Source organism: Rhinolophus ferrumequinum, chromosome 14 (assembly GCF_004115265.2).
Source record: "Rhinolophus ferrumequinum isolate MPI-CBG mRhiFer1 chromosome 14, mRhiFer1_v1.p, whole genome shotgun sequence".
Lineage (NCBI taxonomy): Eukaryota > Metazoa > Chordata > Mammalia > Chiroptera > Rhinolophidae > Rhinolophus > Rhinolophus ferrumequinum.
In genome coordinates, this window is record NC_046297.1 from 5,815,794 (window position 1) to 5,832,195 (window position 16,402).

The 16,402-nt window shown below is 38.2% G+C and overlaps 1 protein-coding gene across 3 annotated transcripts in view; it reads right to left on the reverse strand.

Annotated features, from left to right (window-relative positions):
- Window positions 1-16,402, reverse strand: part of PKIA (cAMP-dependent protein kinase inhibitor alpha) — a 62,994-nt gene that overhangs the window by 14,865 nt on the left and 31,727 nt on the right. Inside the window, exons 2-3 of one of the 3 annotated variants that reach the window (XM_033126518.1) lie at window positions 8,635-8,759; window positions 6,227-6,289 (exon numbers count right to left, since the gene is read on the reverse strand). The exons of 1 other annotated variant lie outside the window; for it this stretch is intronic. In XM_033126518.1, coding sequence (XP_032982409.1) covers window positions 6,227-6,238 — 12 coding nt within the window. In that variant the 5' untranslated portion in view covers window positions 6,239-6,289; window positions 8,635-8,759. The remainder of the gene's footprint in view (window positions 1-6,226; window positions 6,290-8,634; window positions 8,760-16,402) is intronic. One more of the 3 variants, XM_033126519.1, reaches the window with a different exon arrangement.

Below are 16,402 nucleotides of genomic sequence, written 5' to 3' on the forward strand. Positions count from 1 at the left end.
TTTTTACTTGCTCCCAAACTTACAGGAATAGAGGTGGATACTAACTGTTCCTCCTTCCTCTACATTGCATTATTTTAATTCCTTTGAAATTTGACTCACACATCTATCAGTTTCCTAAAATTGTTTGCTCGAAGAAAAACTGTTTATAATCACAAAATTCAATAGCCTTTTCACAACAATCATCTGTATCAAATTGCATACAGCATTTTACAATATCATTCCTCTCTTCTTGAAATATTTTTGTTCCTTGGCTGCCACAGATACTGTACTCTTGGTTCCTCCATAATCTTCTTACATTTCTCTTGTTCTTTTCCCCACTTAAAGACACTTTATTCTCTTTTTTGTTCTTTGTGTTCTGTGTGGTAATCACATTTACCCCAATAGCCTTGACTGCCACCTGCGTATATGTGACTATTAAATCTATACATTTGGGAACTGATATTTTTCTGAATTGTAGCTTGAGAATTTTTACTTCCTGTTGGTGTTGCACCATTGATTCCCGACGAAAACTCAAGTTCAGTAAGTTCAAAATAGAATCTCTTGCTGCATCGCCACCTTCCCCCTCAAAACTAGTCATTCTCTTCATGATTTTAGTGTATATCACCACTATCTTCTCGGGCACCTAGGATGGAAATCTTAGAATTGTCTTCAGTTGCACCATCTCACTCATTCTTCACATCCAGTCATTTCTTAAACTTCATTGTTTGCATTCGGTCCATTCAATGTCACTTTAATTTTCATTTCCATTCTTATTTTTTTTCCTGGTCATTACCTTCATCATCTCTTTCTTGACTATTGCAGTTTTGGGCTAACTACTCACTCATTTAAATCTATTCTTCTCCAACTTATGCTTTACACTATCACCAGAGTTGACTTGATAAAGCATAAAGTACTCAACAATTCTCAGTGGCCCCTGGAAACCCACAAAAACGTAGTTCAATTTTTGCCATGTCCCGCTAGAATTTGAAGCCTCCAACTTCTACTAGCCTCCTTCCCTACTCTCTCCTGTGTGCACTCAGGTTCCATCATAGCCAACAGTTGGGAGTATCGCTGGTGTTTCTCCTTTTAGTTTCCTCATGCCTGCTTTCTCTGCCTGGAATGCCCTTCTCTCTCAATGATGAAATCCTCCTCGTCTTTCAAGCCCCATTTATAAGCCATCCCCCACCCCCCTATCCAGGTATAATCAATACCTTTATTATAGTGTTTCATTTTGGCACTAGGCAAGAATTATTTTCATGTTGCTTTCTCTCTGTATTTCCTTCAGATCTGGGTCTTTGGTTTTGAGTCCCTCACAAGGGCTTCGCAAAGGATTTTGTATGTTGTTCTTCCATCTACAAAAAGTATTTGGTAGATCTGTTTTTAATGACCTTACTCAATACCCTTATTGGTTTAAAAAATTGTTTAAGGTTATACCATTATTAATAGTAAAAGTCGGCTGAGAGAAAACACGTTTCCTTATTTCTATTCAGTTCATTTCCTGTCTTGCAAGACTTTTAATCAGCTGAAGTAGGGGAACTGTAATCATTTCCTCTAATACATGTTTTTCTTTTGTATATTCTTAATTATAACAGAGGATTTGAAGAAAAAAATAACAGTGACAGAAAGCACTCTAGAATTCCTAGTAATCCATCCTATATCACTTGATTGAGGGCTACCTCTTTTTAAGTTTTTATAAAAAAATTATGTGACTGAAGTAGCAAATTCATGCATGGACTGATTTGTTCTGTCCTTCTCTTGTTAGGGCTTTTTTACATCATTTATTTAATATTTCAAAGGGTTTATAAATCATTTATCAGCTAATCTTTGCAACATCCCTGCTGAGACAGTCAATTAGCTGAAGAAGTACCACTGGTTAGCAAGTGACAAGTAATACCACTTGCACATTACAGATGGAGAAGAACTAACTCAGAGGGAGGTTAATGGACTTGACCATGTCTTACACAGTCTGTGGTGGTACTGATGTCAGAATGGGGACCTGGGGTTATTCGCATCCACATCACAAAAGCCTCTAGAGCCTGGGGCTGGTTGCTGTTCTCTGTTATGTAATACAGTGCTTTCTAAATCCTTTGTCTTACAGCCTCCTTTTCTAGTTCAGTACTGTGTTTCCCCAAGAGTAAGATGTAGCCAGACCATCAGCTCTAATGCATCTTTTGGAGCAAAAATTAATATAAGACCCGGTCTTACTATAAGACCGGGTATAATATAATGTAATGTAATGTAATGTAATGTAATGTAATATAATGCCGGGGGTCTCATATTAATTTTTGCTCCAAAAGACGCATTAGAGCTGATTGGCTAGGGCTTATTTTTGGGGGAAACATGGTAGATAGAGTCCAAGGAGGAAGAATTACTTTTTAAAAATCTATACCATCTCTAAACTAAGACTATTTTTTCCCTACATCAAACAAATATTAGCTTTTGAAAGGATGTTAGGACACTGACACATTTCTTCTGGAAAAAACTCATTATTAACTTTTCCACCTTTACAATTACAATGAAAGGTCAAATCAAGCACATTAGTATTTTTATTTTTTGGTCTGTTCCGAGGTCTAACAATGCCTATAATAATAGTGTGAAAACAGCTTTTGGTTTACCAGTTACATTATTAATAATAACAAAAATAGCACATATTTGGCCAGGTACACTAAGACATTTATGTGAATTTATAATTTTAAAATTTCTCAACAACTTTATCAAATAAGTATTCTCATCTCAGTTTTAAGATGTAAATTAACTAACAAAGGTTTTAGAAACATTAAGTCATGAAACTGGGAGCTTATTTAACTGCTTACAAAATCAGTTGCCATTTTCCACATTTGTATGGAACATACTAAATTTTGTTTTTTGTGAATAGTTTGCCCTCAATATTCTTTTTAAATAAATATTGCAGTAGTTCCCCTGCTGTTTTGAGACATTACTCTGTAGGGTGATATTTTATTGCCATCCCTACAGAACCTGGCTTTTAATATTACCCTCTGATTCACTTAATATGACTTGACACCATCTCTTCCTTGATTCCTGTATTTGTTCTATAAACACTTGCTTTCCACCTCCCACCTACGTGGTCTACTCATCCAAGTGATGCTTCTCCTAGTCAGAGGTCTCGCTGTCTCAGCTGCTCAGCTTGTGACAGAAAACACACACTCACTAGGGGGCTATGAGTTTGAGAAGGACTTACAAAATTGTCTGAAAAAAATGAAAAAATCTGCAAAACTGAGATTAAAAACTTGCTTAATATTTTGAACACTCATATTAGTGTATCTCCTCAACTGCCATGTTACTCAGCTCTCATATAGTAGTTGCCTATAAATTACATTGAATACGTGATTTGGGTGCCTTTTAATACATTTGATAAGATATAGTGTAAAGCTTCCAAAAGTGCAAGTACCTAGGACTGAGGAAGGTTTAAAAATGGCCCTGCTCTCAGTGAACTAGACGTGGACTTCCCTAGGAGCCTAATGTCCAGAGAGTGAGAAAATAGGTGTGCATTGGAGGAGCTGTGTGGTGTAGGAGAGCCAGGGCTTCCTGACTTACGGAATGGGGAGCAGGAAGGTAGCGGACCCTACAATGGGAATCCGGCGTTCTTCTTGATTTCTAACTTGGATGAATGATACAGCAATGACACTCTTTGGTGAATTAGCTAAAGGAACAGCAACAGCAACAAAGCCTAAGAACATAGTTTAGCATATCCCAATGCTACATTTAAAGTAAATTTGGCCTTCTTTTCCTTCCCGAAGGAATGAAAATGCATTAATTAAACACACAACACATTGACATACATGCAAACATCTGCTCTTCTGCAATCAAGCGCTTCCTGCATAGTGTCTAACTATCTATTCCAGTTTGAAATAGTGCCTACACTCTCCAATATGCCTCTTTTCAGGCAAAAAAGAAACACAGTTGCTATGACTATTTTGAACATATTTTAATATATGAATAATCTTTGCCAATTTATCTGCTTTGCAGATACTAGTTTCCCATATAATATTTAATATCTCCCTTTATTGAACATGACATTGCTCAGTATTATAATTAATGCTTTGCATCCTTATTATACGTCTGAATGTTAGAATTATTGTTAAGCTCTTTATTCATGGAATGATTTTCAGCACAAAGTTTAATATTGTTTTTCTCTACCATCACTATATGTTAAAGGATTTTCCATACATTCACGTTCAATGGGATTTTCAGACTTTTTGAAGTCAGTAGGATAGGCTCTAGAGAGAAAAGGGAATGCTGAAGAGCAATAGAAATTATATAAATTTAAGTAAATAAGAGAGTATTAATCTAGCCATTAAGGAATATAAATATATATAAATAATAATTTACACAGTATGTAATGTATATATTAATAGACAGTTTCAAAATGAGAATGCACGAAATATCTTAAAATATGATTAAAAGATGTAAAATCACTATATTAATAAAACAAAACAAATTTTTATAAAATGAAAAGATAAATAAGTGTTTTTTTTCTAGGAGACAAGTTATCTGGAAAATATGACATTTTGTAGACTATGAAAATCACTTTACTATTAATATCCAGTATCTTTACTACCAGCTCTATTGTCAGTATTGGAAATTATCAGTATCAGAAACATTCAAGAAACTACTTAAAGTGCTAAACAATAGTTTTAACAAATAAAAAACAACCTATCTGATAATGAAATTCCAATGAACTGAGAAATTGGAAGATCTCAAAATAGACAGTTTTCATTGACTGCAGTATGAACTACTTGCGTGAAGAGTTTCTGTTTTCCAGTTTGTGCTCCAAAGTTCAGAAAAGGGTTATATGCACATTGCAGGGTACTAAGTAAATATTTAACACATAACATTCTTGAATTCATTACCTTGTACCAACTAGGATTTCTTTGGTACTGACATAATTAGAAGATTTTAATTTCAGCACTATGAATGATTAATGTTTTTATCTAATTTTTATATCGTTTGTGTCAACCATACTTATTTGAGTGATGATTAGAAGACCTCATGCTTATCCTATCTTCCAGGCTTTCATTTTTACACTTCATTCGTTCACACCAACTTTGGACATTTTTGTAGCACAAGCGAAGACTATAAAAACAAATAGAACAAGCACTTGCCAAAGAGCTCTAAATAAAACAGGTTTCAGATATGAAATTAGAGTCATGTTTGGTTATACGTCCATCTAAGTGCTTCATCTGAAGAGACACCTTCAACCCTGCTGCATGCATAGATCACCTAGGGTGACTTTTAAATTTTCAAATGGCTAGCCCCACTGTCATATCTGATTTTTGTCTAGACAATAATACTTTTTTATTGAGAATTTTATTTCATTGGTGGCAAAGGCAGCACTCTAGTTGATAGCAAATGCAAGTATGCATGTGTGCACACACGTGTACACACACACACACGCAAAATCCCCCTGTGCTCTGAACAATTATGGGGCAGGCTTAATCAGAACTATTGAGGTCACATGTATCAACTTATTAAAGTGCAAGCAAGCAGGGAAAATAAAGGCAAGTCTTTTTCTTATTTATTAAAAAAAACTAGTGATTAATATGAAATGGTGGAACACAAAAATCATGTTGCTTGGTTTACTCCCGAGTCTGTGGCCATGTAAACAACAAAAGTTAACCTGGGACTTCAATTAAGAAATGTTATCAAACGTGCCATTAATTTTTTTCAAACAAATCAAATTTCAGTTCTCTTCCCTCTTGCTCCATCTCCCTTCATGTCCACTGGAGCCCCCACCTTCTGGCCCCCAAAACTATCTCCTCTACTAGAATATGTTTCTGTGCTTATTGTAATACAATAGTTCAATAGAGAAAGATCATACATGCAGGGAAAGGTGTTCCAGGAAGGAAGGAAAATGCTCTTGCACGTTGTTAATATAGAAATAGCATTTCAAAATCTGTTGCAAAAAGCAAAATTTTAAAAATTTAGTGATAGCTAAAGTTTACAGATAATGTTATCATCCTTCTGAAAGAAGCAAGAGGGGTGAGGCATAGAGGAAACATTGTGGTGTTGGGGAAAATGAAACTAAGTTGTTACTGCAATCTGTCATAGGCCAAGGTTAGGGGATTTAGAAGACAGACGTGTGAGTGCCATCATTACTACTTGTTTGCCATTGGCGGTTGGGCAAAATATTTAATTTCACTGGGTTTCAGTTTGCATGCCTCCTAGATGTGGTTTCCCAGAGTAAGGGAAATATTTCAAATCTTTTCAAGGTTTAAAAATCACTGACCTTATTGTCCATGTGACGTTACAAAGACCATGTTTTCACAAAGGAGGGCATTCTTCTGAAAGCCTTTAGAGAAAGGAAAAGCTATATATAGCAAGTCAATTCAGTGTCCAGGGGTATTTTCAAGTCTCGCTGCTATTTATAATCAGGTGTAGGCCAGTAGGACAGCACTTTGCTTTAGCTAATAACTCATCAGCTTTCTTGGGGTTAAAGATATGGTTTTCATGTTTCTAAGTGTTGATTGAAGAAATTGTTGAAAACAGGAATTATTTTAATTTACTTATTGAATTGCCCAGTTGTTATATGGCCTGACATGGAATGTGATTTTATAACGTTACATTTCGGTTTGGAAATATGTATAGTTGGTCATAGACCTTACAGATAAACATGTGCAACTATTTTGAGTTCCCACTCTGAGTATTCCTTACACTTTTTTTGTCTTACGAATTTCATGCCAATGTACTCCAATTCCAATTCAAATTTCTCTAAGAACTTCATTCCTATGATTTTTGATATTTTTTTTTCTAATACAGAGGACTTCACCAAATTTGGAAACATTTGATAGAGTAAAAAACAAAACAAAATAAAATCATCATTAGAAAAAAACCCCAGTACCTTGAAACCTCTATTTTCTATTTTTCAAATAGAAAAGAGAGAGAGAAAGAGAGAGAGCTAGTGTGTATGTGTGTGTGTGTGTGTGTATGTGTGTGTGTGTGTGTATATGTGTGTATGTGTGATGGTTTTCTGGGAACGCTTATGTTGAATTTTACATTTCTCTCTTTAATAAAATGAATTTTGTCCCCCTTGGGAATGCAGAAGATAGCAACAGCAGACTACAGAGAAATAGCTGCTGCCATGCTATGTTGTACTACATACCTATGGAAAAGCATATATAGCAATTTTAGCAGCTACCGTGTTTCCCCAAAATAAGACCTAGCTGGGCCATCAGCTCTAATGCATCTTTTGGAGCAAAATTAACATAAGACCCTGTCTTATTTTAATATAATATAAGACTGGGTGTAATGTAATATAATATAATATAATATAACATAATGTAATATAATATAATACTGGGTATAATATAATATAATATAATATAATATAATATAATATAATGTAATACCGGGTCTTATATTAGTTTTTGCTCCAAAAGACGCATTACAGCTGATGGTCCAGCTAGGTCTTATTTTCAGGGAAACAGGGTAGTGATTCTGAAGTTGCCCTTAACTTTGTCATTACAAAAATGGTCTAAAACTTGTGTTTTGCAAATAATATGTCACAGAAACGTATTAGGAGACTTGCTATCCATACTTAAGTCATTTAATAGTATGTCTGATGTAGGTCCTATGCCTACATGTAATGAGATAATACGTATGTACATGGTGACAACTAGATAAATTCTGTCAGATATACCAATAGTCTGAGACCCAGGCTTTCATCTCATGATTACTCTCTATAGACCTTGGCAAATATGGGGTCTCTGTTGGTTTTATGATTATCCTTAGAATCATGGGGACTCATCTGTTCTTTCCACAAATTTGATTGCTTACATTGCATGTGTCACTTACAGTGCTGGGTCCTCAGAATACAGAAGTAAACAAACAAGGACAAACAAGGATAAATACCTTTTCTACCATATTAAGGTTTTTCGTTCATTCATCTATCAGTCATCCAACATGTGTGTCGTCATATTGACTTCCAACTAGGGGGTAAAGTGCTGTGCTAACCGTGGAGGATATAACTGCAAATGAGATGGACAGGCCCTGATTTTGATGTCACTAGTGTCTTTTGTCTTGCCATATAATGGGACATTTTCATTATTCCCTTGGCCCTCAATTTTTATCTCTAGTTGCCAATGAAAATGATATGGTTAGTTTGACATACGAGCACAGAGGTAAATAAAAACAGATCTCCTGTTTCCCAAGCCCCCTTCTCCTCCCTTCTAACTTCCCATGTGCACTAACTTTGTGCCAAGACTGAGACTCGGTGTGCGCCACAAGAACCAAGCCAATTTCCTCACACCATTGCCGGGGCTGTTTCTCACTTGGAAGATGCCATCATGGCCCTTAGTTTCCGTAACCAATGAGAAGATCGCGGTGACAATCTATGAAAATGATTTGTCTTAGGGGAAAATGCCAGAAGGGTTAATCTTCTGGTCCACATGCCTAACCTCCTGGGATTAAACCACAGGCTCCAAGATCACTGTGTGTCCTTGGCTACGATGAGCTAAAAATGGAAAAAAACATCATATTATTATTGTATTCTTTTTCCTCCAAGGCCCTCTCTGATAAACACCACAACCTCCAAGGGAATTGCAAACAGCTTCTTTGTAGGGTAGGTGATAAGTCCATCTTTTTTTAAGCAGACACTTTATTTTAGGTGGTTGAATGTATGAGATCAAGTGTTCGTACCTGAGTGGAAACCTTCTTGTCCTTAATTCATTGGCTATACTGGATTTTTTTTTCTTTGATCAGGCCTTCAGACTTCTACTAGAAATCACTCCTTGGGGGATAACCAGTCCCAGAAACTCAGGAAACTGAAATAGAGACAGTAAGACAAAGGGACATTATCTAAACATATAGCGCTCAGTTTTTTAAAGTCTGAAGTAAATGTTCAAGCAAACATTTTTCTAAACAGTATAATAACTTAAGGGAAATCCATGGTTTATAAGTTTGGATAAATCGTGGATAACCGTATAAATCATGGTTTATAAGTTCACAAAGTGAACACAATATGACAAAAGTACAGGTTGCATTTTGGGCCTTCCAGCCAAAAGCCCAGTTATTCTTTGTTCATTAAGACACAAAGTGATGGCCAAAAAGGCAAGTTTTCTAAGTCTTTTTCTTTAATATTCACTTCCTTTGGTTAGTGTTCACTTAGCTTTTCAGGAAATTATTAATTTGACTAAACTTATTCATAAACATAGGAATTTGCAGAAGGATATTGCCCAGAGAGCTTTAATGCACAATATCCATTGCTATATGCCCTATGAGCTTGTCTTCTCAAGCACTGTCATGTGCAAAAGTGTGTGTGTGTGTGTGTGTGTGAGTGTGCCCCTGCTCTCGCACGTGCGTGTGTGTGCGTGTATCTCCTTTTGTGATGGAGTGGCGGGGAGAGAGTAAATCTGCTGACTGCCAATGCGTGATGAAAGTTAGATATTCAGGGTAAGTGGAAAGTCTACAGCCAGTGAAGCAATAAAGTCCCGTGGTTGTGTTTCCAAAATAATGGTAGCAGTTTTCTGAGTAATTAGGTCTCCTGAAATTATAGTCACACCTGTTCCAGACCATTGGCCCATCAATTCCACACCATCATTCATGGAAAACAAACGGCGCTCTCTCTCCTTTCTTTTATCCATTGGCCATTATTCTCTCTTCAAGGTTGTGCTCTTCCCTAGATGTTTAAAAACATTAGGATCTGGGAGTGATACATAATGTGCTATGTCTTGCTGCTTGTCCCAGTGATGGCTCTTTAAGGAGCACTGGATTGCTAGATGGTTGTAAGTTGTTTGGGATTAGGTGACAGTATTTTTTAATGAATTTGTAACTTTTCTTTACCTTTATTGATATTGATGTTGATGAAAAAAACTAAGTAACTCTGAAAGGATTTGTAACTCCAATTCAATGAGCAATAATTCTTGGTTATCACCTTTGTGCAAGAACCCAGTGAATAAATCAACGCAAGTTGTCTTTAAACGCTGAATTTCTTTTCAGTGCTTAATCGTTTATGTGACTAGTTTGTACCTGGGTGTGATTCCACCTCAGAGGGCAGAGATTTTCAGAAACATTGATTGTAGGCAATGTCTAAAGCACAGTGACATTTTAATGCAAAATGCTATAACAACTTTAGTGAATGCCTTTTATGTTATCAAAATGATGTTCTTTCAACTCTAATTTTTATGCATTTCCTACCCACTTCCCCAAACCTCACGTGGAAATAATACTATCATTTCAGTATGTTCATCAATTTCAATTAGAGTTCGTTGGCACTTGTGGTTGCCAATGATATTAGCATGTGTGTTACTTTTTAAAACCCCTTCCGTGACAAAATTTGATTATCACGGGAAATCTGACACAACAGGGTCCTAACAACCATATGATGTATAGCTTTGTAGCTATGTGTAGATTACCAAGCATTTTACTAGGAGGCACAATAGAATGTAGAAAAGTCCATTTCTCTGTCTTTGCTATTCAAAGGTCACTCACCATGTGACAGTTTATCAGCCCACTCAGAAATGTTCCATAAATTTAGACTATAGGATGTTATTTAATGTCTTTGTAGTTCAACATTCTATCTTTAATATGGTTAATCCCACATTATTTTTTTTGATGCCAAATATGGAAGTCATCAGGGAATTTTCTCCTTCACTTTAAAAATAATGAAAATAAGTTGTTCAACACATTTTCCTTTGTGTTTTTCAAAACAGAGCAATTCTTCATGGGCTGACCCTGGGCACACATGTCAGGTGGCCATTTTTTTCCCCACAGACTCTTCTCATCTGATCCACTGTGTCATATTAGCTCTACCTTCTCAAAAAGTAGCATTTAGGGTTGGCCCGGTGGCTCAGGCAGTTGGAGCTCCATGCTCCTAACTCCGAGGGCTGCCGGTTCGATTCCCACATGGGCCAGTGGGCTCTCAACCACAAGGTTGCCGGTTCGACTCCCAGAAGGGATGGTGGGCTGCGCCCCTTGCAACTAACAACGGCAACTGGACCTGGAGATGAACTGTGCCCTCCACAGCTGAGACTGGAGGGACAGTAGCTTGAGGCTGAGTGGCACCTCCATGGCTAGGATTTGAAGGACAACAACTTGACTTGGAAAAGGGGTCCTGGAGGTACATTCTGTTCCCTAATAGAGTCCTGCTCCCTTCCCCAATAAAATGTTAAAAAAGTAGCATTTAATCATTCATTCATGCACTCATTTATTAATTCACTTATTAAATAAATTGTTATGGAACAAGTACATAGGCAAACAAAAAAGACAGAAACGAACCTGGGTTGCATGGGAAAGCAGTGAACTCAGTCCCAACCTTTCCTGACAACATGTACTACCCAATGTATTGGAAAACTGTGTTTCATTACAGGCACTCACAGACTCAGGGAACACCAAGATCCGAGTAGTAAGAAGCCTTTCCCACTCACCTCAGATTTCCCGCTATCCTCTCTACTTTCCTTGCTCTCAGCTGAGGAGTTGCCTCATATTTCACTAAGAAAACAGAAGTTAGTAAGTAGCAGCTGTCAAGGCCATTACTTCATTAGTATTTGCACTGATCTTTGTATTCCGTTTCATTATGCGACTTAAAGTTAAAAGGCCATTTGTGCTACATAGAGTGGGTATTCCGTTTTCCCTCGTCTTCTCAAGTAACTTCACAGCAGTGTGTTTTCCACAGCCCGTCTCCTCCGTATGAATTATTCCCATCAAAATTCAAACTTATTCTAGAACAGTAGCTCCTACTTAAAAGCACACATGCCACAGGAACCCCTCCCTGATTCCCACATACTTTCTTGACCCACTTCATGGCTGAGCTTTTCAAAATCACCTTTGGATATTGTTTCCACTCCCTCACCTCCCACTACGCTACGATTACTTCCATCTGGCATCTCTCCCCCGACCCTCATTGCCACCCCGCCCTGAAAGTTTCTTTCTGAAGGTCACCAGCCATCTCCCTGTCAGCACCGTCAGGGTATAGTTTTTGTCCTCCCATTTCTGGGACTCTTTCCTTCTTTAGAAAGAAAACAGAAACAATCAAACACGCTTTGACTTTATGCTTCTGTGATTTTGCACCTTCGTAATCATCTACCTCAGTATCGCTTTCCTGGTCCCTTTCATTCTCTTCAGTGACGCATACACCTGTATGAAGGCTTCTTCTCAACATTTCAGTTCCCAGGAGTGATACTAGTAGCAGTAGCAGTCAGTACTTCTGGAATGCTTACCATGTGCCGGGCACTATTCTAGGACACGTTTATGCGAGTATATGGAACTCATCCTCCTCACAAACCTTTGAGATAAGCCTTATTATTCCCATCGTAGAAATGAGAAAAGTGAGGCACTGAGAGTTTAAGTATAATTTGCCCAAGGTCACACACTCATTAATTGCTGATGTCCCCGGTCGAGTTAATACTGGAACCTTGGAATAGGCAAGTTAAAGAATGTCTTACGGATGGGCCTTAAAGTGAGAAAAAATTTAATGCCTTAGAAAGTACCGGAAAGCAATGGGACATTTTGTATTGAATAGGAACTACGAAGTTGTGTATCAGTCACTAAATAGAATTGATTCTTCTTGAATGAAATGATTTCTTACTACATTACTCTGTTCTTTGGAAAGAGCAGTAGTCTTGCTTGAGTGTTTTATATATTTTTTCTTCATTCATGTATTTACTTGCTTATTCAGCACACATTTCCTGAGCACCTTCCTTGCACTGGTCTCTGTTGAAAGCCTTGGCAGACCCGTTGGTGAACAAGAAAGCACCACATTCTTACTCTTAAGCAAATCCCCCAGAGGTGGGGAGGGGGCAGAGTAAACATGTAAACAGATTTCATGCAGTGACAGAAACACAGCTGGATAACGGACTAGAGGGGCACTGAGGAGGCAGGTTTCTTTGGTTAATACAGTAGTGACGGCATTTTAACTGAGACCTTCATGACCAGAGGGAAATTGGACGAGGTCGAAGGATCAGCAAATGCAGGGCTATGAGGTGCCTGGTCCAAGCCCGTGGCATCTGAGGGCTTGAAAAAGGCACCTGTCCCCAGAACCAGGTGAAGGTTGGGGACAGACATAGGACGTGGCCTGAGCACTTGGTGCCTGGAAGCCTTCCTGGGTGATTTATATGTTAGTCTCTTCACAATAGATTGCCTTTAAAGCTTAGCAGGAAGCCAAAGATATGATCTGATTTGGGCTTTTTAAAAGTTTACCTTGACTGTTGAGTTTTCTTACAAAACACGACAGCTTTGCTGCTATGAAGGGTGGGTAATAAATTTTCAAAAGCCCGATGAGCTCATGAATAGTTGGTTGATTAATTATCATTATTAGTTGCAACTAGACTGCTTGGTGACCCTGAGGTCCTGGGACGCACCAGCTTAGGGAAGCCCAGTTCCTTTCAAATTGTTGATTTGACAAATTCTCCAACTTGCTGGGGTTCAGGAATATTATTTTATTACTGGGCGCTGGATGAAAGGGTTAGCGTAAGAAAGGGGATATGGTAGTTGGCTCCTTCTGTCTGTTCTCCCTTTCTGTGGGAGAAATGATAGCTGGGGGTGACTACTATGCTGTTCGACGCATTGCTGAAATTTCAGAACTAGTTCAAGCCAGTAGATATTGGCTGAAAAACTAAGATATGTCAGGAACTGAGCTGAGGCTGGGAATACAAAGTAGATAAGTAATAATCAACTATTACTAAGAGTCAGGCACTGTGCTAATACTTTACAGGCACCATCTCATGTTTCGTGAATTTACGCGTTATCCCTATGGAGTAGTGCGTTTATTATCCCATTTTCCAGATGAGAAAGCTGATGCTTTTAAGGAGCTTCGGTGACTTACTTCTCCAAGGTTACACAGCTAGTCAGGGGTGTAGGCAGGGTTTGGACTCAGGAGAGCTGCTATCAGCACCAACTCTTTTAACAATTGTGCTCCACTGTCTGCAAGGACCCTACCTGTGGAGTTCAAAAGTGTGTACCTATGGGTACAACTGATCTTAAGGCTGCCTGGCACAGAGTAACTGCTTGAGAAGGTCTAGGTGTATGTAAGACACAGGTGGAGTAGAGAGGATTGTAAGAGAGGCTCACAAAAACCTGCTCTCTGTCCTAGAGGCAACAGAAGGGAGAAAGAAGTAGCCTGGGGCAGTGGGGTTGGCCGCCAGCGTGCGGCCGTGGACAAGAAGCAGAGTTCTCTCTTTTTTCCTTGTAATTATGAAGTTATGTCTACTTCACCATATCAGGAAGAAGTCATCGTATACTGGACAGTTTGTGGACACAGCTTAGCTTGAACCCTGGCAGATATTGAGTATATACTCAACATCTGGCACCTACATGTAGTTAAGTAAGCTTACTTTTTTTTTTCCTTTAGACTTAAAGCAAAACCAGTTTTATGATCTGGATACTTTAGGAAAGTCTGCTGAGAAAACATGGAAAACACACTACGTCAGAGAAAGCAATTTCCCAGCTCTACCAGCAGAAACAAGTCCAAAGACACCAGTTATTCAGGGAGATTTGTACTGCTATATCCCTTGTGTTGTGTTTTCATGCGTTTTGCTAGAAGAAGGCTCATAGAGTTCATCAGTTCTCAAAGAGATAAAGACCCACACTGACGTGGCGGAAGAGTTGTGCTCTGGAATTAGATCAATTTAGGTTTTGCTGCTCAGTGTTACCTACCATTCTTTCTGAGCCCGATTCCCATCTGCAAACAGGGTAACACTGTGACAGAAGGACGGGGTTAAATTCAGGAATGCATACAAGCGGTCTATATCCTTCAAGACTGTGAGGACACACCTCAGAAATGTTAGTAATCTGCACATTCTCTGCTCCTTTGACATGGATGAAACCTGTTCTCATGTCATTCACCCTATTTCTTAGCCAATCAATGGCCTACATATCAAGGCAATGTTTAGTTAAAAACGATTCTTGTTCTTCCACTGTCAATATTCATTGCTGTCAGATTCTCCTTGACGAATCCAGTGTCAATATTAGTGATATTTCTCACTTAAGCTATTACTGTTCATATGTTTCAGATATTTCAACGTGAGGTAAATCTTTACTCAAAGGGATGACTGTTGTCAAAAGATTTCAGTGAGATATAAATACGTCTTAATCAGAATTAACTTTCCAATCAGAGGAGAGCAATGATTTAAGATGTAGATAGGAAAAACCTTTTCTGTTTGCACAAAATGTTATTTTTGTTTCCTCTGGTGGATGAAAAAAGACAGCTTATAGTCAAATTTACATGCTATGATTAATTTAAAAAGACAGTGTCACATAATGTTAGAGAGATAAATAAGTTTTCTTTAATCAGCAACGCATATTACAAATTTACTCTTTGAAAGTGAAAAAAGGAAGCACTGTTTTGCCTGTAAGTCCCCAGACTCCCGCCCTACTTGTACAGGCTAATATCTCTAAAATGCAAATAGAATCAGCATTACCCATGTGGTGATCAGGAAATGATTTGTATACTATTTTAACGAGTATAAGACATGAGGCAGTGAAAGTGAAAATGATACCAAAGCTGTGTGAAGCAAACAGAATTATAGGTGATCTTTGTGGGTTAATTGTGATATTCCTGCAAAAAGATTTGTGTGACTTATTCTTATTTAAATGGAGAACAAAGGTGAGCTAGGTTATCACATTGGTACTATACTATACCACCAGAAATCTTTGCTTGATAATATATGTGGTAGGAATGAATACAATTTCATAGGAACAATGAAGAGAATTAAGATTTCATTTATACTTTAGCATACATATATTAAGTTGGGTTTTCTTGACTCGAATAATAATATCTATAGATAAAAGGAAACGAGTTTTGGTGTTACTGTTGTTTGTTTTCTCCAGAGTGTAAAACGCACACAAAAAGTTGGGAAACGTATCTGTGGATGTGGGAGAACTGCTCCATGGACTCCCCCTCTGTGATATGGATATTTATTCCAGACCCGAAAGAGAATCTGGGTCAGTCATTTCCACACATCTGCAAAACAGTCATGCTCAAACACGAAGAGATGCAGAGATAACAGTTTCTTTTCTTTGTTTCAAACTGCAAGAAGAAATCTCCCTTCCGTTTTCATCAGAACCTCAGTTTTGGGTTATCAGGTCCTAGAGTTCTTCAGAAGTACAGTGTTTCATCAGTGCCTTCTCCCCACCAGGAATAGCTTGTCAGTCTCCCATGATGCCCGGCTCTTCTCCTTGATGTCTTGGTCAAAATTCACCATCAGCCCAGGACACTTTCCCACTGTCCCTGCTGGAATGTGATCATGTTGCTTTGATCGCCTTAGCACGGCTATACTAGCTACTGTCTACGCTTGGTAGTATATATGTGCAGCATAAGGAAGAGAACTCCTGGCAGTACTTCAGGCTCAGCTCCCCAGAACCATATGAATATTCAGTAGCTGCCGACGAGCATGGCTGTATCATTTATGGTAAAACTAATCTGTCCTAGTGCAGATACTGCTTGACGATTGTACGTGTCTTTCCCACACCT